The sequence below is a fragment of the Dicentrarchus labrax genome, unplaced genomic scaffold (assembly GCF_905237075.1).
Source record: "Dicentrarchus labrax unplaced genomic scaffold, dlabrax2021, whole genome shotgun sequence".
NCBI lineage: Eukaryota > Metazoa > Chordata > Actinopteri > Moronidae > Dicentrarchus > Dicentrarchus labrax.
The window spans coordinates 6487841-6515824 of NW_026136706.1; the positions used below are offsets into that span (position 1 = coordinate 6487841).

General features: G+C 38.7%; 1 protein-coding gene across 1 annotated transcript in view; it reads left to right on the plus strand.

Moving 5' to 3' along the window:
* Positions 1–212: 212 nt before the first annotated feature.
* Positions 213–27984, plus strand: part of tfpia (tissue factor pathway inhibitor a) — a 40105-nt gene continuing 12333 nt past the window's right edge. Inside the window, exons 1-2 of the mRNA XM_051403080.1 lie at positions 213–401; positions 24310–24510. Of these exons, the coding sequence (XP_051259040.1) occupies positions 314–401; positions 24310–24510 (289 nt within the window). The 5' untranslated portion in view covers positions 213–313. The remainder of the gene's footprint in view (positions 402–24309; positions 24511–27984) is intronic.

Here is a 27984-nt window from a genome sequence, read left to right on the forward strand (position 1 = left end):
ATATGGGGAAAATGATAAGAAACGGAGACGGGTGGGATGATAACATAAAATAAATACAAATATCGTCATATAATTCTTTGGAAAACAGTTTAAAATATTTTATTTCCTGATATTGACGTTTCCCTCCAGGAAATGACTGGGAATTTCAATTTCATAGAGCCTGTGGAGTGGCACTGTTATCAAACGGAAGTACGCACCCAAACACACACACACACACTCACACACACACACTCACACAACTTCAGCCCTTTAACTTGATGAAGTTTTCCTGTTAACTTTACATTCAGCGCGGATCAGCCCCCTGTTCAGCAGCATGGCTCTGTCCAACAAGTTGTGGATTCTGTGCGCTCTCTCGCTCTCCTGCGTCGCCCTTCTTGGGTCTTGCAGAAGACACGGACACGGTAAGATGACTTGAGAGAAATGTACTTGTGAAGATTATATTGATTTTTAACTTTATTTACCGCGTTCACAGTTTGCCTGAGCCGTTGAACGGCGGCACAAGGGAAAGTTTTCGCCCCGAAACTCGCGCGTAAATTGGAAGTTTATCCACACTATTATATGTCCTTGCTTCAGTTTATTCTTGTTTGGACTTTGTACAGTGTAATACGTTGTATTGTCCCCGCAGCATCCATGTAATATTTATTGTTTTTGTTGTGATATTGGTCTTTTTATACAAAAATTTAAAGCATAAACTCATTTTCAAACCGAATGCTGGCGCCCCAAAAAGACTCGTTAAACTGGCTTACCCTTAAAATCACAAATTGCCTAGTATATTGCAGTTTTGCTTAAGGTGTGATCAGTCATTATGTGTAATACCCTACACACTTGTAATACACGATCCATATTCTAACCAATCCTTTGGCTGACACCCTCCTGCGCACTTGACGCGCTGAGTTTGTTTTGTTGTGTTGGAGGCATTCTTGATCCCGTATTAGAGAGGGGAGAGCTGTGGCGTCAGACAGGGCCAAAGTCCACACCGACAGGAGTGCTCATACGGGCCACGACCCACCGCTGAACCGCCTGGCACCTCCTCCTGTCATGTCATGTCGCAACAATAGCTTCGCAGGCGGTAATGAGGCTGTTGGGATTGGGTGTCAGACACTCAACAAGCTGAGAAAGGTCTGAGCAGAGGCAGGTATGGTCCAAAGTGGAGGAGAAACGGCAATACTCCTCTTTCCATCCCTGAGAGCAGACAGTGAGCTGGCCAGGCTTCTCTAATAAAAGCTATTCGGTTAAAAGTAAAGTCCGGAAAGGTCATAAGTGTGGTGGGTCAGATATTGGCTGAAAGCAGTTAAGAGGTTTGGTGATGAACTGCAGCATTCACTGTATGCCTTTAATGTCAAAGTCAGCCTTCTCTTATCTTTCAGTGACATACAGCCGGTTCTATACATCATTTCCCTGTGTGGCAGGAACATTTACAGTCTATGTGCAGAATTACATAGCACACAGGCTGAAAACCTTCTTATGGAGAGAAAATGTGACATTTGGTTGTCTAGAAACATTTAGAAAATTAAGTACAATTCCTAAAAATCACTGTTCTTAAAATACACTCACCTTCTAGAGGGCAAAATTGAGCTACGGGTTATGGAGATAGATTCGTGTCTTTATTACATGCGAGAAAATAAATGATCTGAGAGAAAAAAAAACGTTTGAGAGAACAAGTTAACACACTGGTAGCAAAAAAGCATTTTATGAGAGAAAACAAAATATTTGAGAGAAAAAGTTTTCGTACCAGTAGCAAAAAATAATAATATTTGAGACTAAAAAAAGTGTTGAGAGAAAGTATTTTCTCATAGAACATAAAAAAATATAAATTTGAAATTTTTAAAATTATTTCTGAGAAAAAAAGTCTCTCAAAATCCTTTTTTTAACTCTCAAATATATATTTTTTTGCTATTAGTGTGAAAACATTTTCTCTCAAAAAAAAAGTGTTTCTCCCAAAACGTTTTTCTTCAAAACGTTAGAGAGTAACAGATCAGAGGTATTAAAGGATGTTTAACTGGTTAGAGAGTAACAGATCAGAGGTATTAAAGGATGTTTAACTGGTTAGAGAGTAACAGATCAGAGGTATTAAAGGATGTTTAACTGGTTAGAGAGTAACAGATCAGAGGTATTAAAGGATGTTTAACTGGTTAGAGAGTAACAGATCAGAGGTATTAAAGGATGTTTAACTGGTTAGCTCCCCAAGGATACATCCTTTAATACCTCTGATCTGTTACTCTCTAACCAGTTGAACATCCTTTAATACCTCTGATCTGTTACTCTCTAACCTGTTAAGGCTACACAGTCGTTCCTATGATGGGAATGATTTTGATTACCAACTTGCTCAGCTAGCTGCCCATCGAGTTGTGTGTGACATCATCTTACCCAAACATTGGAGTCTCCGCGCTCAACTAAGGCAGCGCATCTACGCCGGTGAATCGACAGTGGTGTAATGATTCAGTTCGACTCCCAAGACGATTCTCACCCGACTGGCCAATAGGAACGTGGCCCCGGCCATGACATTGTTTTCACAGCGAGAGCAAAATCCTGACACGAGAGCAAGAAATTGCATCAAGAGCAAAGACTTAGGTTTTGAGAGAGAGAAGAAAAACGTTTTGAGAGAAACACATTTTTTTTGAGAGAAAATGTTTTCACACTGATAGCAAAAAAATATATATTTGAGAGTTAAAAAAAGGATTTTGAGAGAGATTTTTTTTCTCAGAAACAATTTTAAAAATTTCTAATTTATATTTTTTATGTTCTATGAGAAAATACTTTCTCTCAAAACTTTTTTTAGTCTCAAATATTATTATTTTTTGCTATTGGTATGAAAACTTTTTCTCTCAGACATTTGTTTTTCTCTCAGATCATTTATTTGCTCGCATGTAATAAAGACACAAATCTAACTCCATAGCGGGCCCCTTTTGGCTTCCCTGTATGTGCGTTCTGTATCCAGTGTCTCTCACATTTAGAGTGTACTTGAACATTAAGTTCATTTAAGTCAACACAGGATAACAGCAGGTTACAGCAGCTGGTTCTGGTGCTCATTCTCCTATGCTAGCTCTGATGCTAGTGTAAAGAAATCTCCCCTGTCAAAAAAACAGTCTCTAACAAGAGCAAAGGTCGGGTGTGGCAACAGTCCCCTGCTATTTCAGTCCAGGTGACATGGTGCAGTTTCTGAAAGGAGTTTGACATTATTTTTTTTCTGCGACTATCCAACTTAAGAAAAGTGGGTCGTCTAAGACTTCTCAGCCAACGCTTTGGTCTACTATTAGTTGGCAGCCCAAGTTGCAATATATGTAATAAGAAATATTTCTTATATAGGGTAATGTCGTCTATTGAATATTTATTTATATTTATATTTTTTTAAATGGTAAAATTTTGTTCTTAAAGAACTGCACATTTGTTTTTGATAGGTATAACCACTGGAAAACTGGACACTTAATATACAGTTCAGTTTCTATCATAAAAGACTGCTGGACAGGGTGTTCTTATCCTTTGAGGAAACAGCTAAATTAGTGGTTCTGCAGATAGATATACTTTAACTGCGACTGAAATAATGGTAAATATTAAATGGCGTTAATGCTATTGTGTTGGAAGAGCAAGCCTCACATGTTTGGCATAAATTGAATATTCTCATTCCCTTTCCGTAAGCAAAAATGTAATATATTTTGCATTCAAGAGGCTCCACAAGCCGTCACCTGACATTTATTGATACTTAACATTTGCGAACACGCGTTTAGCACTTTAACCTTAAAGCACATAAGGATAAATATGCTGAGTGTTTAAATATTCCAAAACAAAAATTGAGACTGCAGGCAGTGTTGCAAAAATGCATTACCATTTGGCAATTATGCTTTGCATCCATCAGAGAAATGAGAAGACAACTCATAGGTAAATATAGAGAAGCAATTTAGGCTACCTATATTAAAGTGGCCTTCAACAATTTATTTTTATTTTTATAGAGGAACATTAGCTTTTACTATTTGCATATCATTTAGGTGCTCTCCAGAGGTAAAACAATAAGGGACTCACTGAGCCTCTTTGACACTAAACATCAGTATCATTGGTGCACAGTCTTGGTAGCTTCACTAATCGTCTCACGTAGGCGGAAACATTGTGTCTCATTAATTTGTGGTGAAATTTAATTAGATGCTCACTTGCTGTTTGAAGTGGTCCTTTTATTAGGGAGCCTCAGGCCATGGAGAGGAAACGGTATAGCATGAGCCATCTTAATTAGCGTTTGCAATAAGGAGTAGACTTCCGAAAAGCACTTACCTAAACTGTCACTAAAAACCATTTGAGTTCATTAGATGTACACTCCTGAACAAAATCTTAAGACCAGGGGAAAAATTGCAAGTATTCACATTTTGCGTTGGTGGAATGTAACCAGGTTGTAAGTAGAGCTTCAAAATGCAAAAAGAAGAAACAGGAGCAAGAAACAAAAAAAATAGAGTTGGCAATTTATTGAAAACTGCATTTAAACAGGCTGTTCATCAGCTGATCAAAAGTTTAAGACCATAGCCTTAAAAAGTCCAAAACAGAACTAAACGTGTCAAAAAAGCTTGATGCGAGTGTTCCCAGGAGGATGGTGGGAACATTGGTCCATGTGGTGAAGATGGGTTCACGAAGGGCATCCACGGTCTGGAACTGACATCCGTTTTTGTAAACTTCCCTTGCCATCCATCCCCAAATGTTCTCAATGTGATTTAGATCAGTGGGACACGCAGGATGGTCCAAAAGGCCGATGTTGGCGATGGCACGTTGCAAGAGGCCTTTCTTGTGCAACCTAACAATCCTGCCACGTTCAAAAACAGAAAGCCTTTTTGCCTGAATGCCTGATAGAAATTTACATGAAAGCCAGATTTTTGCACAGATTTGGACTTTTTAAGGCTTTAGTCCTAAACTTTTGATAAGCTGATGAACAGGCTGTTTGAGTTTAAATGCAGTTTTCAATAAATTGCCTACTCTATTTTTTTGGTCTCTTGATCCTGTTTCTTCTTTTTGCACTTTGAAGCTCTACTTACAACCGGGTTATGTTCCACCAACGCAAAATGCGGTCTTAAGATTTTGTCCAGGAGTGTATGTACCTATAACTGGAAAGTGTAGACACTTCTCTCCCTTGCCATTAAGTTGTTACCGAATGTTTTCTGCACCTTTATTTTTTTGAAAATCTCACCTTGAAGCATTTCAATGCAGCAAAAGCTCTTTTGGGGGGCAGCACTAGCATTATAAAACAGACTGTTAATGAATCAAAGTGCAATTTTCTCTTAGTGATACAATTCAGTACTCTGTGTACAAACCCACTCCCACTTTCTATTTGGGTTCAGTGTTTTTCCAGTTTTAATTTATAGTTTTACAAATGCTGAGTTTTTGTATGTGATGCAAACTTATTTATTTCTTAATTTGCTTATTTATGACTGCAGTCTTTGGTGTTTACCAAAGCAATCTATCCTAGTGTTTACATTTAATTAGAGCTGTAGACTTGAGACTTACACAAGTCACAGTGGAGAAGCAAAAATGAGGACTTGCAACCCGCCTCGGACTGCTGTGAGGCTGGACTTGCCCTCTAAAGACCTAAGACATGACTTGCTCTGTAAAGACTTGAGCTTGAACTCGTCCTTTAATGGAAAGGACTTGCCCTTCTTTCCATAAAGACCTGAGATGTTTTGAACATTGTCTCTGAAGATTTGAGACTTGACTTGGTTTTAAACTCTAAATACTGGAGACATGTCTTGGGCTTTTTCCAAAATAGTTTCAAGAGCTTTGCATTTAATCTCTTAAATCTCTTGAAGGCTAGGATGTAGTATGCTTTAAAGAAGCCTGGTTTTTGTGGTGCTACTTCATGGATTAAATACTAATGGTCTGGATTGGAAATGAGTTGTGTGAGTCATAATAACAGTGAGAATTATGCATCTTTGTTGAGGTTTTTTGTATTTTTTTGTGCCCATTAATAACAGCCCCAAAGTGGCTTTCATGTTTTTGTCAGGCAAAGTTCACGTATCATTACCTCGTTGCATGTTTCCACGAATCTCAATATGTGACATTGTTTGGAAATGGAAAAACAGACTTGATTGTATCCCACTGGTTTATGTGGGCAAGTATTGATGTTTCCAGCTTTCTCCTGACAGCATCACTGTGGGTTACTTTACTTCTCAGTGGCAAAGGGTTCGGTGCCGCTCGAGGTGATGCCTCCAGCTAGTACGCTGGTCGTCTAGTTATCATGTGTTTGTTGTCTCTGTCTTTTCCTCTCAGTGTCTCAATAAACTATAGTGAGTATATAGTGTATATTCTCATTTAGTTAATATATAATATGTGCACTGATACTATTTATATATGTGTGTGTGTGTGTGTGTGTGTGTGTGTGTGTGTGTGTGTATATATATATATATTTATACACACACATATATATACACACAACTGAATAAGGATTCCCCACAGCTGAGTGGGAGTCAGGAACTCATGAAGACCCTCATTACATTATATAATCTAATTGACTGGGAACAACTTGTGATTTTTTCAACTTTAACAACTTTAAAGTGCGAGAGAATAGAGTTCAAAAGTCCTTGGTGATTCATCTGTTGCAGAATATAAAATAAAGCACACCTTTGTGTATAACATGACAGCAAGAGTGCTAGTTTAAGGGTTGGTCGACTGTGTTTTCTGGGCTTGAGTGGGCGCAATGAAACAAATACAAGAATACAAAAGCGAGACAATGTCTCCTGAGTTGGTCAGTGAACTCAAAGCAATTTTCTCAACAATGCACAGTTAACAAAGGAGGTAACACAACATTTCCACATGTGATGTATCATATGTAGAACACAGATGCTCAACCAAAAGCCTTTGCTTCAGGGAAATTAGTTCTATGCGTTAAACCTTTGAGTCACCGTTATCCTACTTCAAGATAAAAGGCCTGACTACATTGCCATATGGTGAAGATATGTATCCCGTGTGAGAAAATGCCTGTCCACTCGAGGGTGACACAGCAGTGGAGATGACAAATGTACTCAGACGAGCATGAGCAACACAGGTTAATCTGTCTGTCCAGTGCACTGTCGCCTGTAGAAATTGGCAAAGGATACTTGCTTGGCTCTATATTTAGAGAGAATATACTATCTCCTTGGTCATTTCTCCCACTAACTTGAGAAGATGGTTAAGTTAGCCTTTTTCTTTTCTGCAGTTACAGCAGGGTAGCTCCAGAACTGATGGCAGTTTGAGAGACGACTCATTTCCAAAACCGACAACCGAGAAATATCTGTGCCACCTTACTGGCTCACTAGAGCAAATAGACGAAGATAGCAGAGCTCACTGGCAATTGGCTGATAGTGATATACCGGACCAAGTGGATAAAAATGAGTTTTATGATGTGAATGTTATCGTGGAATCCTATGGCTGATGGAAACATTCAGCCTTTCCATAAGTAGCTTCCATTAGCAGTACGTCCATAGATGGAAACCACTTAACACGTCACATAATCTGTACTGTGGCCGTTTTCTGACCAGAGATGTAATTTATATTTTCAAATGGAAAATTAGACATGGCAGGTTTTCAAAACGATTCATGCAATGTCTCTAACACTCCTTCCTTTTTCACACTTATGTATTCCCTACATTAAACACTTGCTTGGTTACTCTAAAGTGAACAGTAAATTATAATTTTGGCCTCCAATCATCATTTTGTGTCATCAACATGTGCCAGGTAACATAACATGATGCAAACATAATGTAACATAGACCTCATGTCATTGCGACATGTGAAAACATAACATACTGACATTTTGTAGACTTCAAGGACCAGTTTGTAAGATTTAGTGATATCTGGCTGTGAGATTGCCGATTGCAACCAACTGAAACCCTTTGACTCAACCAAGCGTGAGGGACAAAGTAAGATGGCTTGGGAAAAACGTGAAAGTCCCTATCTGTAGCCAGTGTTAGGGTTGTTCATTCTGGGCGATTTAAGAAATGTAGTGGTTCAACATGGTTGGACTACATAGAGGAGGACCTGCTCCCTCTGTAAATAAAAACCTAAAGTAAGGAAAACACAATGATTCTTATTTTCAGGTGATACGCTAATGAAAACAAACCTAGACATATTCCATTTCCATTTATTCCTATAAACTATACACTAGACTTTGAAAGGTAGGTTAGGAGGATGTATTAGCAGAAATGGAATATAATATCCATAGGTACGTTTTCATTAGTGTTTAATCACCTGAATATAAGAGTTGTGTTTTTGTTACCTCAGAATGAGCCTACAGAGGGAGCAGGTCCTCTGCAGCTGGGGATACATTATACATTATTAGTGTCTCTCTCTAGCTTCCAGGAAGCTATAATCTCTTGAATGTTGACACATTATTGGATAAATATTTTGAATTTTGCAGAGGGGGTGAACAACACCAACAAGGATACTAATTAGGGATGAACTCCTGTCCTATTGCCTTCATGACTCCTTCATGACCGGTATCATTTCTGAGCCTGGAATGTTTTTGCAACAGAGTTCAACTGACCATCTGCAGATGGATAAGACTATGCTGGAGTTTCCTGGATGAGTCGGACTGACAGTAATTGTAAGCTTTATTTAAGGGAGGGAGTTTCAGGAAGTGATGCGTCCTACAGGATACTGAACTTGTGGGAGATAACAGTCATTGTAAGTCACTCGGTAAAGGCGAGCAATGTACAGATGCCAAAAATGTGAAGGAAAATATGGCTTGAGATATTAATGGCGTTCGATTGTTTGTGTTATTGTATTATTTTATGTCAAATATGCTTTGCAAGGGTGGCGCCTTGTGGTGCAGGGGTCTGCCTCACAGCAAGAACGTTCTGGATTCAAACCCACCAGCCAGCTGGGGCTTTTCTGGGATCTTTTGGGAGTTTGCATGTTCTCCCTGTGTCTGCGTGGGGCTTCCTCCCACAGTCCAAAGACATGCAGGCTAGGTTAATTGGTGACTTTTAATTGCCAGCAGGTGTGAATTGTTGTTTGCCTACTATTTGTCAGCCCTGTAATGAACTGCCTGCCTGTCCAGTACCCCACTTCTCGACCCTGCAGAGGATAAGCAGTTATAGATAATAGATGGATGGATCTTTTGAAAGGAGTGTAAGAAATTACAAAAAAAAACACATTTCAAGGAGAGCAAAAAGCAACTTGTAGTTGTGCTGCCACAAAAAATTCAGCCCAATATGTTTTGAAGTCATATAGCAGAAAAAAATCTCTCAGCATAAGATGGTGTGCCGACTAATTGTAAGCTTTGCACTCAACCATAGGAACTAATATCAGTGGAGTGTACAAAAGGTTTAGGGAATAAAGGAAAGGTGAACTAAGTCTGAACTTGTTGAAGAAGCACTCAAAATAAATGGCTGATGAGAGAGTGATCGTTTTGTCTTCTCCCTGTGCCAGTTCAGACAAGCTGGGAGTGGACGATGGCTTTCTTGTTTTTCACTGCTTGAGGAAGTTGAAGTTGAGATTTTTCCACTTTGGCTGCTCAGAATACGTGGATCAGATAAAAGTAACTACATAAAGGACTGAAATGTAGTGTGAAAAAATGCTGAGGTTGAATTAATATCAAGTGTAGGTGAAAATAAATGTAGTAAAATAGAGACGTCTGCTGTCGGGGCTGGTTGTAGTTGTGTAATTGGATAATGTGTTTGGATCTGTCTTTGTTTACCTTCAGCCCTGCAATTTCTAAACTCGAGAATGCCCGCTCAGCAAAGCTGTGTCAGGTTCAATGCAAGTCCATCAAAATTAGTTGCACAACTTTTATTCAGTACATGCTGTAGTAGTCACTAAATGCTATCAGCTACCATGCCATAATGGGGGTAGTAGGCCTACAGTCAGCCAAACAAGACCTTTAAGCAGATAAACTAGACAAAAAAACAAAGCAAAAGATAACAGGAAAAACTAAAACCATGCCAGCAAGCGCTTTCTTCTGCAGTTTTCTTGCATTTTCAGATCAAAATAGTGCAGCTTGCTGCTGTTTCAAGCACGGTTAAATGTATAAAAACTGTGTACTGTGTGACTCAAACCAACTGTATACTATATCATTAAAATTAACATTTTACTATTCGATAATGTGGTATTTGAAAACACATAGTTAGATTTGCAAATAGGCCACTCAGATTAAAAGAATAATACCTGCAAGATGTGGGCATATCTGGATTGTTAGTGGATAAAGTGGAATATTTAAATGTCCCAAATAATAGACTATAAATTCTATTTGAACATACAGTATCTGTTTCTGAGATCTACTGTGTCTGATGTCTAATTTGACTCTCTTATTGGCAATCTGTGTTTTACTTGAAAAAAAACTTGCATATGCTTTACTAATAACTAATGACATTCCCATCCGTCAAATATGAGCACGCTAACTTACTAAACTAAGATTGTGAACATAATAAACATTGCACGTGTTAAACTACTACACTACTACATTTTTGTACTACTATATAGACGTTAGCAGTAAGCTAGTAACTGACACACCGGCCATTTCTGTGTGAGTGTGCTTGCGTGTTTATTCAGAACTCACCAGGGACTCGAGTTTGTTTAGTTGTTTTCTGTACGTTTATAAAGCAGATTAATAAGACCCCGGCATACGCACAAAGTCTCAGCTCAGTTCATTTTCAACAATTTATGCCAACCCAGTTGAATTTGTGTCTAATCGCGTCCCCGTTCCGTTGACTTTGTATGTAATCGTTCCCTCTAAAATTCGCTTAACCTTCTGTCTGAACACACAGTAAGTCTTTAATCAGTATATCAAAAAATTATTACCTGTTACGGGCATACAATAACTGTTTGCACTGCTTAAGATTACCATTTTCTTTCTCAAAGGTGACTTTGGAGAGGAATAGTCAGACATGCCACAGTGATTTATGAAAATATTTTTTGTTGAGGCATCTACAATAATGACAGGGACACAGTGTTCACATCAGAGAGGATAGATGCTGCTGTTCTGGACAAAATGGAATATTTGAACTTCCTATTCAACAACAACATTCCTAAAACTTAACTATTTTTAAACGTTATAATTTGCTCCATAGGTGCGACCTCCAACAGCAGTAGGTTCAATCCCTCTCAGGAAACCATGCTTTCAGACTAAACCTTCAGTCTCACTAAAGCTCACCAACTGCCAATAGAAGAAACATTCCCTTTTTTTGATGTATCGATTCTCTCATCTAATCAAGAGTGCATCTACAGTACAATCAGTCGAGGATGACATTTGCACAGACGGGGAATGAGCCGCTTGCTCTCGCCTTCTGTCCGTCCCATTGATTCAGCTGTGTAATCACATCCACATGAAAGGAGGAGAGGCTAAAGCACAAACGTCTGCAGCCTGTAGAGTCCTTGAGGGTCCATTCAGTGTTTGACAAATAATGGCTCAATTGAAGATGCATTTTGAAAAATAGAGTTTAGAAATTTAACAGGTTATTATTTTCATGTGATGAAAGCTCTCAGTGGTTGTTCAGAAACCTGCCGTGTGGTTTTATCCTGTGGGAGTTATTGACTTGCTAAAGTGTTGTTTTTTTCAGATTTTCTGACAGAAAATAATATTGCCTTGTGGCAAACAACACTCTCTGAAAACACTGCTCACACACATCATAATGGTATGATAGTATAGATAGGGAATAGGCTTATATTTAATTCATATTGAATCTGATCTTGCAATAGATAACACAATACCACAGTATTGAAAAGACTGCAATATGGATGTTTTAAAATGGAGTTTTAAATGGATTTTTATGTTAAAATAAAACACTGAACAAAACAATGAGATTTTTGGGCATATGTGCCTCACTCATAGGCCAAAGTTACATTATACCTGTTGTGGATCAAACCTGCTATAGCCAGTATGAATGAGTGGCAGAAGGTGGATTGTGTAGGAGTGTGAAGAATTAGATTTTTTTTTTCTTCTAGTAAAACATTAAGGACTCCTGCGTTTAAGCTAAGCCGCTATAAACATTCATGTATGTCTATGGTAGTCAAGCTACATTAGACTTTAAGATAATATGCTTTTGGCCTCTGGGGTTGAGCAGTATGTTTTTAATGCCACTTGAAAATGTACTTGCTTGGGATGAGTGGATTGGGATTAAATTGTGCAGTGTGCGTGTCTTTATAGACTCATATACTTATTTATTGTGCTTGTAATTTGTTCATGTTGTATATTTATTTACACAGCTTATTCTAAGCAGAGCTCATTTACAGTTACACAAGGCCCCAAGGGGAAAACAACTAATGTCAGAATCAGAATGATAGAACATACTGTACTTTTACTTTGTGTGTATTCAGGTAACAGCTGAAGTGACAATAATTAGCAGCAACTCATTTATTTACATTAAATACATGGGAGATGTGAGATGTGACTAGTTGCTTCATAGCAAATGAATTTGTTAAATGCCTTCTGTGCTCCCTGGTTTTCATAAACAGCTTGGATAAGAAATCCTATTTGTTCCCACCTCTGCTCTCAGGGGGCATGACCACCCTGGTAGCTTTTGATGGCACAACAGCACCATGTTGCATGGAAGTGAGCCACGTGCAATGCCTTAAGCTTGCCTGGTCCCCCATTTTGAGTGACTGTGTGTTAGGCAATTGTGTGACAGGCCGGATGCAAGTTAATATTTTCCTCCACTTTATGCTATAATTAACTTTTCTTCACATAGATGATCTTAACTCAGCTAATTAAATTTACAAGGAGCTTAGTGTGAATGAATTCTTACATGTTCAAAGATCTGAGACAAGTAAATCATTTGGTACGTGAGCAGGGCAAAGGAATCGAAGCAGCAGTCAGTATATAATTAAATATCCCAATATATTCACTGAAGCTTCATAAACCTTGTGAAAAAACACTAAATCATTTCAGAAACTGTCACAGATTTGACTGCCTATGTGTTGTTAAAACCTCTGGCCCCTTTACAATATAGCCTGGCTGGCCACAGACTGAATCCCATTGTGGCAGTTCTTCAGTTCCTCGTAGCTCTCTTTTGTGTCATTTAAAGTAGTTCTTGCTTTTGTGGGAGCATTATGATAATACTTTCTGCTGACCTACATCGGCTTACAAATAAGTAGCTGCTCACAAATTGTTATTTTCCCATTGTGTGAGATTAAAATTATGTAGTTAGATTTTATGTAACATTAGAAGTTTCTTAATTAAAATCACAGTTGTTCAGACCCCCTGTTTCACTTCAGGCAGTTACAGGAATTATAATCAAATCACATTCTAATATGCCGGTGCTCTTTGTTTTGAAAGCCTTTGATTTTTTCCCCTCTTGAACATGTTATTACTGATTTGAACACCTCCATCCTTGTGAATCATTTGGTTGTTATTGCAAGTGATGTGATGAATTATTCACTGAGTGTTTTGTAATTGGGACCTTCCCAATTTGGCAGATGGTGCCTTGGTACTTTCTCCCCTACAGGCTTGTGCAACTTATGGCAAACTTATGCCCACATCATTGTTTGCCATATGCTCCTTCTGGACTGAGACGTTGCCATTATCTGACAAATTAAAGGGCCAGACAACATTTTGTTACAGAGGCATGCTTGATTTCTTGCAAAGGCATAACCAGTTTGAGGATATGTGTCACCGACCTGCAGTTCAACTAATCATATACACCCCCATTAGAGTACAGCCCAGGAAACGCACTTTGTCCAATTGATTGGCTGAGAAGCAGCCGAGACAAACTCTAATTGGCATTGAGTGGGATTGTTCGGTTCGGCAGCACTCAGACTTTGCAAATGTCACAGCGCGGATTTGGCAGAATCACTGAAGCGAGAGGGATTTGTGGTTTCCACTATTGTTTTGTTATCCAGACCAAGCGGGAAACAGGTAAGGGCTCAACTTAGATATTGCAACTGCACAGGGACAGCGCATATTTCCACCACTGAGCTGACATTGGAGAAGAGTCAGTTGATGAAAAAAAGCTATTCAAGTTTGCAGCTGTTAGATATAGGCAAGACAGTCAAAGCCATAAAAAAGGCAGACAGAAAGTTTGATTTTTTTGTTTATCTGTCCAGAGTCTTCTGTTTGAAAGACAATAAAACCCTTCAGAAGTTGTGGGTGGAAAAGCCATGCTGAGATGAATGTTAAAGCTGGCTTGGCATGGACAAATAGGTCTACAAACGCTATTGAGTTGTGGAGCGACAATTAACTCTCTCATTGTATCCCTCCTCCCTCACCACCTGCCATACCAGAAGCAGGCTCTGATTAAAAATGCATGGGTCTCTCAAGCCTTTCAGATAATTAAGGAGGTTTCCCTGCAGTGCTGCTAGTTAGAGCAAAGGAAAAAAAGCAATCCTTAGCAACATCAGTTAAAACACATATTGGCTTGCACAAAGATATGTAGGTTGACTGTGTGGTAAAACATGTTATATGATCTTTCATGTGACTGTACCAAGAGGGCAAGGTTTTCCTCTTGGGCATCTCCAGAAGCAATCTAACCAAGCTTGGCAGAGTTTGTGTCATGCCCGATGTATCGAGCTATACAGGACCAGGCCTGTTGCTGCCCAAGCACAAGTAGGTTCACTACTCACTCAGTCTTCAGGGTAGCCCCCAGTCTGTTCCCCGACCACACATTGTGAGCTCTCAAAGCTTTTATTGTTCATAGAATTGGCAACAGATTTCTCCTGGAGGCATGAACGTGTCCGTGTTTCCTGGGGATTCCTTTGATCTGCTGGAGATAGTGCTTTGGAAGGTCCTTGAAAGCCCACTTTGATCTCCCAGCATGAAGTGCCATAGGAAGTGCTCTCCCTGTTTGCAAGATTGCTGCAGGAATGAGGTCATCCCTCTCTGTAGCTGCTCAAAGGCCAGTCTATCACCTTAATGAGCTGAATTTGAAATAATCTGCAGGGTCATTGTCAGTTTTTATTTCTAGTTTTCTTATACCCACTCTTCTTGAGGTTCACTATTATTTTTATTCACACTTGATTTAAGTGTTGTTAAAGGAGCTCTGCTGGTCTTGTATTTCATCAAATTTGACAACACTTATCGTTAAATCTAAAGTGAAACCGCGTTTCATAATATGTTGTTGCTTTTTGAAGGCAGAGTCATAAATTGTGCAACACGGAACCACCACGCTCACCTGTTTGATTCCACTCCCAGTTTGGGGTGTTGACATGGTCACTGGGAATGGTGTTTCTCAACTGTGTGGTCAAGGCCCCACATGGCGGAGGCCAAGCAGATAGAACTGATTTATTTATAAAATAAATTAATAAAAATAAAAATTAATTTACGTCAAAATCACAATTTGAAAGAGTGTAATTTTCAAAAGACCCACGATTTTAATTATAATAGTATATATGAACATAATTAATGGTGTCTTAGAAAGCTGGAAGAAATCAAAGTTTCAGCTAACAACTGTTGATTTCACTGGCTTCAATGACAACTGTCACCAGCTCATTTACTCAGCTGTAGCTAATTAACATTAATTCTGTAAGTAAAACAAACAAAAAAGAAATGATTGGCTCTTGTCTGGTTAATATGCTGTCTGCATGCTGGTGTCTGTGCTATTTATGCTTTGAAGAGATGGCTTTGTTGAAGAAGAAACATCACGTGTATCACTGTGTCTGAATGAGCAGGGGTTGGCACGTAGGTAAGTTCTCATCCTTGGAGCTTTGTCTCTTTGTAAAAATTAAACATAGTGAATTGTTAGAAAATTGTGCAAGGATAAATAAATGTTTGGGTAGTTCATCCAAGTATATTCATCAACTGGTGTGTCTAATAATAGGCATTCCTGGATTCATTCAGTTTTTGTCATTAATATGTGTCATTCTGGGGCTGAGGAAAGAATTTCTCCGACAGTTAAGAGTTGTCAGACTTCCTTTGTGGGCTCACCATCCTCTAACCAGACAGTGATATATATTACTTGGACACTTGACAGATGACTGTGTCCAGTAAATATCTGCGGTAAATATGTTGGGAGACACTTTCCACTTGTTAGGAAGTTACATATTTCCTCCACTGTAACATGAACAAGCAGAAAACTGGACTGACATTGTCACTGTTTGTACTGACTGACTAATCGTAGCAGTAATGCATGAACAGATAGGTAACAATAACACTATAAATAACCCATAATGCAGCACTCTTTTAAAGTAATAAGCTCATTCTATGGCACAACAACTTTGTACTTACTCCATTAAAAGAACAAAAATCCACTGTTTTGAACACATACATGCCTGGTCCATAAATTAAATAACATTTGAACATGGAAAAACAAAAAAGTTGTGTTCTTAGGGCCATGTCCATTTGGGGTTTCTTATACGTTCTTTAAAACAGAATGACAGCAGAGACGAATGAAATACACAGGCACACACGCACGCAGATATATATAATGAGGATAGCTGCATTTGTTCTGAGTGCAGCTGTAAAACCTTGGGACAGACGGTGACTCACCCTCAGCCCTTTGTCCACTGACCTCAGGGCATGGTTCTGACAAACAGTGACAGCGTTTCTTACATTGCAGGCCTATCTCTGACACTTCTGATGCACCCTTTTGGTTTCTTCAATAAAGCATACTGCTCTGACCAAGTGTTGCAATCCAACATACCTTTTATTTAATGGAGTTTGTACTCACTTCATGAACCAAGTGAGTCACCAAAGAAATGATTGTTCCAACAGTGGTGACTAACTTCACTACTGGTATATGCATTGCAGGGATGATCAAGTTCACCTCAGTCTTTTTGAAGCGATGTTCGCTTCAGTTGTTTTTCCTATTTCAGTGATGTCACCACATACATATGATACTTCTGGACCATGGTCATCCTTTGTACAAAGGTTCACTTTTATTTATTTGATCTACCCTTATTTCACACTTAAGTGTTGTGACCAGAGTTCTGCTGGTCTTGTATTTCATACAATCTGATCTGAAAATCTCAGATTATCTGGCATTTTGAGGAAATTGGCATTGGTCTATGCCTGTGCTGTCATAAACAAAAACAGCCTTGTCTGTCTGGCTGCTGTCGAACAACATCGCTCCTCTTTGTGAGTTTTGGGAAGGTGGTGAAAAGGTTTCAGCCCCGTTCTGTAACTCTCATGCATAAAAGTTTGCCGAAATTTCCTCAGTCACCATTGTCTTTTCTAAATGTTAACACTTTTCTCCCATCATAAATGTCAGCAAATCCAATCTAAAGCTGTTGCTGGCCAGCGTTACACATATATCACGTTATTATAATGCAATTGAATGAAGTAGCCCCTGACATACTGTAACCCGCTCTCCCTAAAAGTCACATTCGGAAATCTACAGCATAAGCCAATGTATTTTTTCTGTTTCCTTACTTAATAAAAATTCCATCTAAAACAACATGTTACTGGCTAAGATAACCATGTATATTAGATTGTAGTGTGTATGGAACAATGGAATTATGCATTACTTTTCTTTGTTTTGATATCAGCATTACATTATATAGGCCATCGTCGCCCTGCTCTCTATATATTGGCACCGGCCATTGAAAAATCCATATCGGTCGACCAATAGCTTTCATCGTCATTGCCAAGGTAACAACAATAAAATGACAAAAACAAAAATCTTAACACATTCAGGCCTCCATTAACTTCATTATGGAGGCTTTGTTTTCAGTCTGGCTGTCAGTAAGAGTTTTTTTTGTTAAATAGAATTCTTTTGGATTTTAACAGACCAACAGACGATCATGCTGTACATATTTACCCAATATGTGCTCCATTTTGACAAAACTTTTTTTTTTCATTTTTTTCATCCAATTATCACAAAATTTGATGAATAATAAAAAATATTTATTTATTTTTCATATCCCTCACGTGGTTGCTAAATTCTAGTTGTCAGGTCAGTTTTATGGCTTTACAATCTTTGTAACATCCCCTCTATCCTTAGATTTTTGATTGTAGGCCATCTGTATTTGCCATAATTCTTGAGAACATTTCACTTTTACAGATTTAATGTGGTGCTTGGTGAAATTGAAAAATGTCTAAAAAGGTTTTGCTATTGAAATCCCAAATTCAGAGAATTCTACAGCCTTGGTGGCTATGGGATGCACTCTCTGACTGCTTTTTAGTTTAAGCTTTGTTTCCTGTCCAATTATCTCAGTGCTGTGCTTTGTCTTTTTCAGTTTCGGACTGGCACTGTTTCAGCTTATATAGAAACACTAGGGAGGGTTTCTGCTCTACCGTTTTTGTAATTGCTTTTTGTGATGTATATTAGGACCTAATGAGACTCCAGAAATACCCCAGCACTGTAGGGGGGCATCGTTGAATTACTGAGTTAGATCATAAGAATGATGTTTTTTTCTAATAAGAAATACACATTATACTCGCAAGTCATCTGCAATGTTTTCTTCTCACTCCACTTCCGTTGTCATTATTTCCTTTTCGTAGTTTCTACTGGTACAAAGGTCTCTAAACATTGTTATTTTTTTTTTTACTATTATCAAAGTTTGTCAGCAAGTGTTTTAGTGCATATGCTTTACTTTTCCCACTTTTTCTTACTAAGTTTCCCTCTCAATTACACAGCATGGGAATCATGTTGAAAAGGATACCCCTTAAGAAAGCACAGAAACTATTTTTCTCTCACGGAGTGTAAAGTCATATAGTTAGGGCTGCAGATGACAAAACCACTAGGAGCTGTCAAGACTTTGGCATTGCTCTGCTCTTTTTCTCTGTTGCTGTCTTCATACGTCTACATCTCACTTTCTCAAGCTGTTTTATTTGTACATCATACTGTCATCCTGATAACGGTGTGTACCCTTTGGGGTTGGTGCTGAGTCATCAATAATGGTCTGTTTTTTGTTGTTTGCTGCTCCATGGCTGCTGTACAGTTAGTGCTTAAGACCCCTTGCTAAAAGACCTAGAAATGGAGCTACAGGATAATCTTCTGCTATACTAAACAAGCTGGGACTGGGCCTCAAACTGACTCAACCTGCCCATATTGGGAATTAAAGAGGTGCTTGGCACGGTGCATATGTTGAGCAACTCAGATCTTTATCCAAATGTGTGAGTGTGCGTGCAGATCTTGGCCAAGCTGAGCCTGTTAGCAATACTCAGGAGACCAGCTGCCAATGGAAATTTGACACATCTAAAATCTGTTTCCCTATTCAACATATCCATATTTCAAGGAGCTGGCTGATTTGTTGGTCAGATTCCAAGGGTTTTGCTGATGCATTGTGTGAGTAGGACTATATTTATTTAGCTTCTGTATAACAACATGGAGGATTCCTGATGACAGATCTGGAGCTTTGGATGGATTTATGTGGATTGCACAGAAAGGTTGTTGCATTCAGAGCGATTACAAGGGGTGACTTTTTTTTTAACCCACATTATTTCAAATGTACATTTTTAGTCTTATTTTATTAATTCAATATATTAACATTTAAAAGGGCTTTCTAACATCATCTTCTAACAAATGTCAGCCTGCAGGAGTGTGACTAGTTCTGCATGCATGGGTGTGGGACCCACAAAAAGGAAAAAAATAAAAGTTCATGCTATTAACTCTCTTTGTTTTAATATTTAATCACTGTGTGCATTTAGTACTTCTGACTGCATGTATGAAACTGTATCATGCAATGTGTACTAAAAGTAGAGTAGCTACGTTATAAAGCTGCCAAGATACGCAAATGCCATCACATGCTCATATAGCCTACAGTAAGGTTGAATATAAAGGCCAGCATTCACATAATGGCTGAGCCTCAAATAATAGCTTGGGTGTGGGCAACCAAAGCAAATAGAGGTGGTTGCTAATAAAGGCAAAGGGTAAAAAAAACACTGAAATTATCTGCAGCCTACTGCAGTGGCTCACATGGTAAAATTACTACCATGTGCATTTCTACAGTACTAATGAAATCAGGATATTCTCGCGACTCTCTCTGAGTCCTGCAGTGTGTCGGGTCCCCCGTGGGTAGCTGCAGGGTAACCTGCACAAAAGGTTGTGTAACAAGTAAAACATATTTTCCTATAAATTCATGGGTACCAGTCACTGGTAAAAGTGATCCGAATGCAGGTGGGAGAACAAAATATGTTTTCCTGGAGAGATCAGAAATTAAAATGATTGCCCAAGCTATTTTTAACATCTAAATGAGCCAAATATGATCAAGCCTAATTAGCTACTAGGATTTATTTTATTGTGAAAGCCGCAAGCTCGGCACATCGTCTCTGAGGAAACGACATAGACAGCTGCAGCCGGAGCAGTGACACTTGGCAGATTCTTTTCCAAGAGCACAACTCTCAAACTGCCAAGGACGGACAAGACAAGGATGGCATGACCCAGTTAGCAATATATATATATATATATATATATATATATATATATTTGTCCCCTGACATCAGATCATTTGAAAATGTATGGTGATGGATTCAGCAAACTGGCACAGAGCTTGATTGACATCGGTGTGACTTTGTGTGGTAGCATGTGTGTTTAATGATAGGTCGGATTGGGGGGCTTATACTAACAGGCCGGGGCTTTGACTTAATGTGTCGGTTCCAGCACTAAGCTTTGCATGTGCGGGTTTGCAAAACTGGACTTGTGTAAGCCACTATTTGAGAATTTTATATACGCCAAACCAAGCAACCCATCACTGTATAATGATAAAGAACTACTTTACCACCATGCAAATTAAATACCAACTAAATATTTTGCAAAAAATACATAAAAACTAGTGTCGTCAAACGATTAAAATATTGAATTTTTATCTATTCTAAATGTCCCTTGATTTCTTTTTGTCCCATTATTTTTTCTCATTTTAATGCTCTTATCAACATGGAAAAGTGGATCGGCTTGCTTTGTGCAAATGTTTTTTTTTTATTGAAAACAACATCTCTCACACAATGTAACACTGACTAGGTCAAAAAGAACATTAATCTTGCGATAAAAAAATTGACACCATTAAAATGGGTTTGCGTTAACGCCGTTAATAACGTGTTTAACTGACAGCACTAATAAAAACACTTACACACATGCTCATAATAGTACGTTTGTAGCTATTTAAAGAAGCAAACTAATGCAATCAAACATTGAGCACATTTGATCCAGGCCCTCTAATACAGCTACCATTACTGATTCACTCACTGTAAGGTGTCGAATGACTGGTGGTGCTGGTAACTAATCAGTCTTCACAGCTTCTTCCTGTGTCCATATTCCATTTTATTAAAACTATCAATTTTAGGTTAATGGACAGAATGTCAGTTTGAAAGATATTATGCATTTGTTTAACATGCATTCCCGGCTGCAGTTCACAAGGCGATACGAACAGACTGAGTACTTTATATCGTGGAGTTGACACAGAGTTGTTGCTTGTCACATGTCAATAAGAAATGTAAATAGAGGATTGGACACAGACATTGTTTCTATTCTGTATTCATCTTCACTGGACAGGAAGACGATTCATAGTGCAGTTATGGGTATTCACAATGGCCCATGGGTCACATTGGTTCGCCCACAGCCTCAGCAGCTATGCATTGTACTATGATTTGTGTGATTGCTCTATTGAAATTCACACTTGAATTTTGGGCCTTATGTGTATTAAATATACAAAAGTTGCAGTCTGCATATTCAAAAATTGACTTCACTTTTTAAAAGATTTACTTTGTGCACATTAAAATGCTTGTGTCCTTCAAGGAACATTTCTGGTTTACTTGCAGAGGAAATGTTTTAATTTGGCTCTTTGTCTTCTGTTGTTTTTCTTGTGGACTGCCTCACAATGCCTCTGTCTGGATATTGGACATGAGTGATTGAAGAACACACTGCTTATTGTACTTTGGTCTGTCTCAGACAAGACAAGCAGAAATCAATAAAAAGAACATGTTTCTTTTCCCTCGTCCTGGGTGGCCAAAGTCTGCCTTTTTGAACAGTCTTATTTAAAACACATACAACATACCAGTGTGCACCATGTCTGCAGTTTTTCTTCCAAAAGGAATAAATCTGTTGCCATGTCATGGTAGTTTGAGGCATCCAATGAGAGCAAACAGTTTCAACTTGTCATTATTTCTTTGTAAAGTTTGTTCAGTGGGGTTCAGCAATAATGTGCGTTTGCATAGCCAAAATGGGGTTGGGTACTAGACAGAGACCCAGATTGCTTGTGTAGCTGTGTAATTTCTCCCTTGCTAGACAGCCCAATCTTGTACTGCTTATCAGAGACGACAAGAACGTAAATAAAAAATACCACAAGTCTCTGTAGGGAAGCCCCACTGCCCTTACCCCACCTCCCACATGTAATAGCAATACCACAGGTCGGCGGAAGGAAGGAGATTGGGAGTATTTGATCGGTGTCCCCAACCTCTGGTTATAAGTTAGAATTGGAAGAGTGAAGGAGGAAGACAGGTCGTAGTGGTGAGCTGTTGCCCTCATTACCTCGCCTGGCAGAGGGACTGTTTGTTGACTGCTGTGCTGATAGGACAGGGCAGGGTAGTTCCCATTAGAGGATGTCCTTTGATAGAACTTTGTACCTTACAAGAAAGAGAATTTAATATTTGTTTTCCAAGCTTCCTTTTCACACCGGAAAAAGAAATAGAATTGGATGATGATTAAACTACGAAACTAAATGATAATATATATATATATACAGCCAAGCTCTGTGAAGCTGTACTAGAGGAAAAGAGGTGCTTTGACAATGTTTAGAAGGTATCATGTTTATCTTAGTTTAGTGTGTTATGCAAACTAACATTTGCTAATTAGCATCTAGACCCATAAATCATCCAGGCCACTAATATTTTACTGCTGATATATCACTATCTGTATATGTATTCCAGCTGATAAGCAACAACAAATCGCAGTACAGATATGATCAACTAGATTTGAACTAGATAGGTTGTAACTGTAAAATGTTAAAAGCCAAATATTGATCCACGATTGGGCAAGCTATACAAAGTAAAGCTAAGGCTCATGGGAATGTCATTAATTGCATAGTATTTTCTCAAAACCAGTGTACTGGAAAGACGTTTTGACCTGATGGTGGCGCTAGATGAAAAGTCAGGGTGGTTATCCTCTGACTTTTATTCTTTTATTATCTGAAATTATTACAGTTCATCTTGTGGAAGATATAAATGCTTGTACCACATTTTATGGCAATCAATCTAATAGTTGTTGAGAGATTTCAGTCTGAACTAAAGTAATGGGCCGACTGACTGATCAACATTTCAATCCATAGAGCCACACCGCTAGCATGGCTAAAAACCTGACCTTCACAATGTAGCTCATCACCTCAGTTGCATTTTCAACCTTTCCCCCTTTCTCCCTCTTTATGCCATTCTCCTCCCTGTGCTGATACAGTGAACAAAATTCAGTGAAAGCAGAATTCAATGGTAGATCACATAACACTAAGGTTATTGAATATCAACAAGTGCAATGCAGAAAGATATTTTTAAACACTGTCACTCAAGCATCGTCCATCTGCAAATCCCTTTGGACAGAGATCCCTGTCTTCTCAGTGAAGTAAGTGCACATCTACAGGCGGGCATAACAGAGACCTGACCTAAAAACAGCAGGGATGAGGACAGAGAAAGCCATTTCCCAGCAGCACACTGAGATAGTGATTTAACATTTGCAACAGTGGTTAGTAGAGCTCAAAGGGTTTCATGTCACCTCTTTCCTGATTCTGACAAAGCCAGCTTTTATGAATGATAATGACGGCAGTGAGTCTTTGCAGAGCAAATGTTTTGTCCACAACTGGATCTGATCTTGACAATTATGAATAATGGGACCTCTATCTTTGTCCAGCAGAATATTCACTACACATGCATTGATTGAAAATGCTCTCCACTGCGAGGCACATTATTTAAAACACACTCTGATCATACAGTCTCTCAATCTGTGCGGTATGCATGCTTGATCTGCCGCAGTGCAAACTACCGCTGTGTGCTGCATTCTGTGAAATCTCTGCTGCTTTCACTCAGCCTCCTCCTGCCAGCTGCCACCTGCCTGGATCTGTTTTCGTGTACTGGGTAGATTTAGATGCTCCCTGATGGTTATACTCACTGCAAGTACAAAAAACACACCTGTAGGCTTGTTGAACTTTAAGTCATTTTAGAAACACAAGAAAAAAAATTGTATGTGAGGTGCTTTCCTGACTGTACAATATTGCTGTTTTTAATTATTCTGTCTAAATGTTCAGTCAGGTCACACAGCTCACCATGCTTTCCTGCTAACAAATCCCTTTCTCTGCAACAGAGTATCTAAAAACAGTAAGCTGTCAAGCCATACACTGAAGTCTTTTAGAAATTATACTGGCATGCAACTTCACCTTATCTCAGAGCCCGGGGTTAGAGTTTGATGCTGTGACCTAATTTCTTTCCATTACTCAAACACACACACACACAAAATGCTTTTCTCAGAGTGCCAGAAGAAGCAGAGTATTAAAAGTTGTCTTTCTACCCCACCTCAACAGATGGAGCGCAACAGGAGCTCTTGATCTTCAATGAGTTGTGTGCCCTGAAGAACGAGCAAGGGCCATGCAAGGCCATTAAGGACCGATTCTTCTTCAATGTCGACACAGGACGCTGTGAGCTATTTGAATTTGGAGGCTGTGGTGGAAATGCCAACAATTTCGAGAGCTTAGAAGATTGTGAGGAAACGTGTGTTGTCTCAGGTGAGTCTGACCCTTTGGCTGACACTTAAGACTACAAAGATTCACCTTCATACTCTGGGAACATATTTCTCTCTATTTGAAGTGGCACCCCAATGTCACAGATATAAAGGGATAGAAAAAAGGATTAGTTTTCGTAATAGTACATAGGACAAGAATGTATTGTAGCTTTGCATTGTTATGTTGTTGTTAGCAAATGATCACTTCTGTTTTCAAGGACTGTTGTTCCTCATTAGAGTTTATTGCCACCTTGGGCAAAAAAACCTATTACAGAGTCATTTTGTTGGTATGCGGCTAAAATGGAAGATTGCCAGCACATTAATTCTGAACAGTTTTCCTGGAGGCATCTGCTTAATGAAAAATATGGGCACTTTTAAGAGAGACGGTCGGGGTTGTATTATTCATAGGTCACACATTCTAAATTGATGATTAATTGAAGCTTAATTAATTGATGATAACTAATAACATAGTCTTCAAACTGTTGGATTTCCTAGATTCTCATGTCTCAGTCTGAAAATGAACTTTAAGTATTTTTAAACACAACACGATAATGTATAATCTGAAATTCTTAATGAAACAAAACATCTCATAACGAATGCTGGATGTGTGCATCCTTGAGGAAACTTATCTGATAACCATCAATAAGGTAAAAGAGGCAAGGACCTCTGACAAAGAGGCTCGTACTTAAAGGTGGAAAAGTTCTTATGCTAAGGCCAACCACTGCCACTATGTGTCCATCAACAGCAGTTGTTCAGTCGGATGTCAATAATAAGCTCACCTCACTCACTGTAGGTGAATAAGCTTTACCTCTCTTAGTTCCTGTTGCTATTCACGTCAAGCTTTGAATTCTAGTGTGGCACACACGCCATTTCCAATTAGGACCGATTCTTTTTCAATGTCGACACAATGTCGACACAATGTCAGATTTGACAGTTGAAATTTGATGTGTTTTTGTTAACAGTGGATCCTTGAATTCAGTGAGAAGTAGACTAAAGCAGGTTTGACATTTTTATTCTGCAACTGTTGATTTCACAGGTTGAAATGTCACTTGTTGTTGGCAGCTTTTGTCAGCTGCAGCTACTCTGCTAATTAATGCTAATTCCATGAGTTGGATGGAGTCTTCAGCTGACATATTTTTTTCCCCACATTTCCAGCTGACTTGTTTGAAAAAGAGTATTTGGCAGACGGTTCTGTGGCATGTATTTGATGGCTACACACGTGGTATCGTGCTCAGTCAGCACTGTGTAATGATGCGAATAAGATTGCAGTTACAGTTAGCAGATCACAGGTTTAAAGTCAGGACTCCTTGGAAATAAAGGTGGAGTATAGTTCTCAGAGGGTATGGCTAATTAGTGACTAGTAGACCCATTGGGTGCAACAGCAAAATACACAAATACTAGTTTTTTATTACCAATATTTAAAATTGCATGCCTCATTTTTGCAACCAAGAGGTTATACAAGAGAAAAAGTTTCGTTGACTAACCATTGAGTTTCACAATGTGTATCTTGGGTAAAGTTCTCCCAATCCAGAGAAACGCAGGACAAAGCCATTACAATGAATTCTGCTATGGTAAGAAGCCATTACTAGCTTCTACACAGTAGATGTTTTAGTCCTGGGGTTACATGTTGCCTGTATCCCCACAAAATACTTGTTACATCATACTATCTCTTTGAATTACATTTAGACAAGCTTTAATTGCATTGAACAACTACTTAATTCTCCAAAATGTGAAAGCACTGTAGAAAGTATAGGCCAGGACGCCCATGTACTGAAGTTTTAAACCTTTTAAACATGTGTTCACCTTAAAAAACAGGTAGTCATCCCTTCATTATTAGCAATATAACATTGTATTATACAATAAGATTAGATACAAGTTATAATTGGAAAATAATTACATCAATCAAGCATATAAACAAATCAATAAATGTCAACCAAGGAGGATAAAGTACACATTACGCAGTAAACATAATTAACATAACTAAATCTGTAGTGTGTGCATCTATTCTGTTTGTTTATCAGTATATATCTGCGTCTCTGAGTCTGTGTGTACTGTTTGTATGCAGGGAAGGGTGTGCATTCAACTAAGACTTTCTTCCTGATTGTGGGTTGTTTTTATAGTTCAATTAGAGTGAAATGAAAAATGTAGCTAAAAATACTTTCCCCCACCGGATTCTGAATGCATGGGGAGAAGAGCTATGGCAGTGTTCCCAGGTAAGTGTTGAGTTCAAAATAATGCAGATGAAAACATCCGGATATTTATAACAGGGATTCAGTTTATTTTCTCTCACAGAACCCTGAAACATTGTGGGTGATATACCATGCATAGATTGGATTGCATTTGGAAGATGAATCATCGAAATTGTCAATAAGTGCTGATGTGAGTTACTTTCTGCAAGCTATTGGATCACACATTAAAATGTAATGTTTTATAAGAATGCAAGAGCACCTGTGGGTGACTAAAAGTAGAAGGTTGTGAATGTGTGTGATTATGACAAAGAGATGGAGTAAGAGTCGTAATGACCGAATGCACTGATTGCTCTTTGTTGCATCTTCCTTAATCAATTGTTGGTAAGAGGATGCTTATGCTGCTACATGTCACTCAACACACTGCACTTAGCTGATGTAAGTGGGATGTCAGTATTATAACTGCTGCTCTTGACAAGCAATCAAAGCTACAACAATTAGATCTTTCACCCCTGGTAGTTGAATACATTCACAGTAGGAGTTCTGTGCTGGTTGGTTCGAAAGCACTTAAGGTGCTGAGACGTGTGTGAGTGTAAAAAACACCGTACATTCGCGAAAGAAAACTGGAAGAATGGCAGAATAAGACCTTTCTCTCTGGCATAACAGCTGCGTACAGTATGTCACTGTATCTGTTATCTACAGCAGGAGACCAATACATCTTTAATACTCAAGCTTGTCTGATCAACATGAAAAATGCCTTTGCATTCATAGCAATAACACATATATCAAATTATTTATATGGCATGTCATTCTGTGGTGTGACAAAGTGCTTTTTCCCACTGGCTAAGAATAACCTTCAACTTCTTATTGCATGCCATGGAGTATATTATGCAGACAGACAAGAGGATCATGAATGCATTTGCGTCCTGCAGGCACTGTCATATGCAGTAGAGGCCTCCATTTTATGTCCCTTCGTCGCTCTCCACACAAACACTTATGTTTCTAGCTTCAGCTGATCCACAGGTGATGTCAAATAAAATAGTGTGGAGACAAATGTGAAGGTGACGTGAGCACAGTCTTACTCATCAGTAGGAGTAAGCTATAAGATGATGTACACATTTGTACCATGGCATTCAAAGGGCATTGTCGTGACTGTTTTTATTGGTTCAAAAAACGTCATGTTGCATCACAACTTGTGGTTGCTTTTATCTACACTGAGTCACACTTCCATGTGTGCTGGGTGAGTCAAAACCCGAATGGAAAGAAATAAACCCAATTCTGCCCTAATCTCA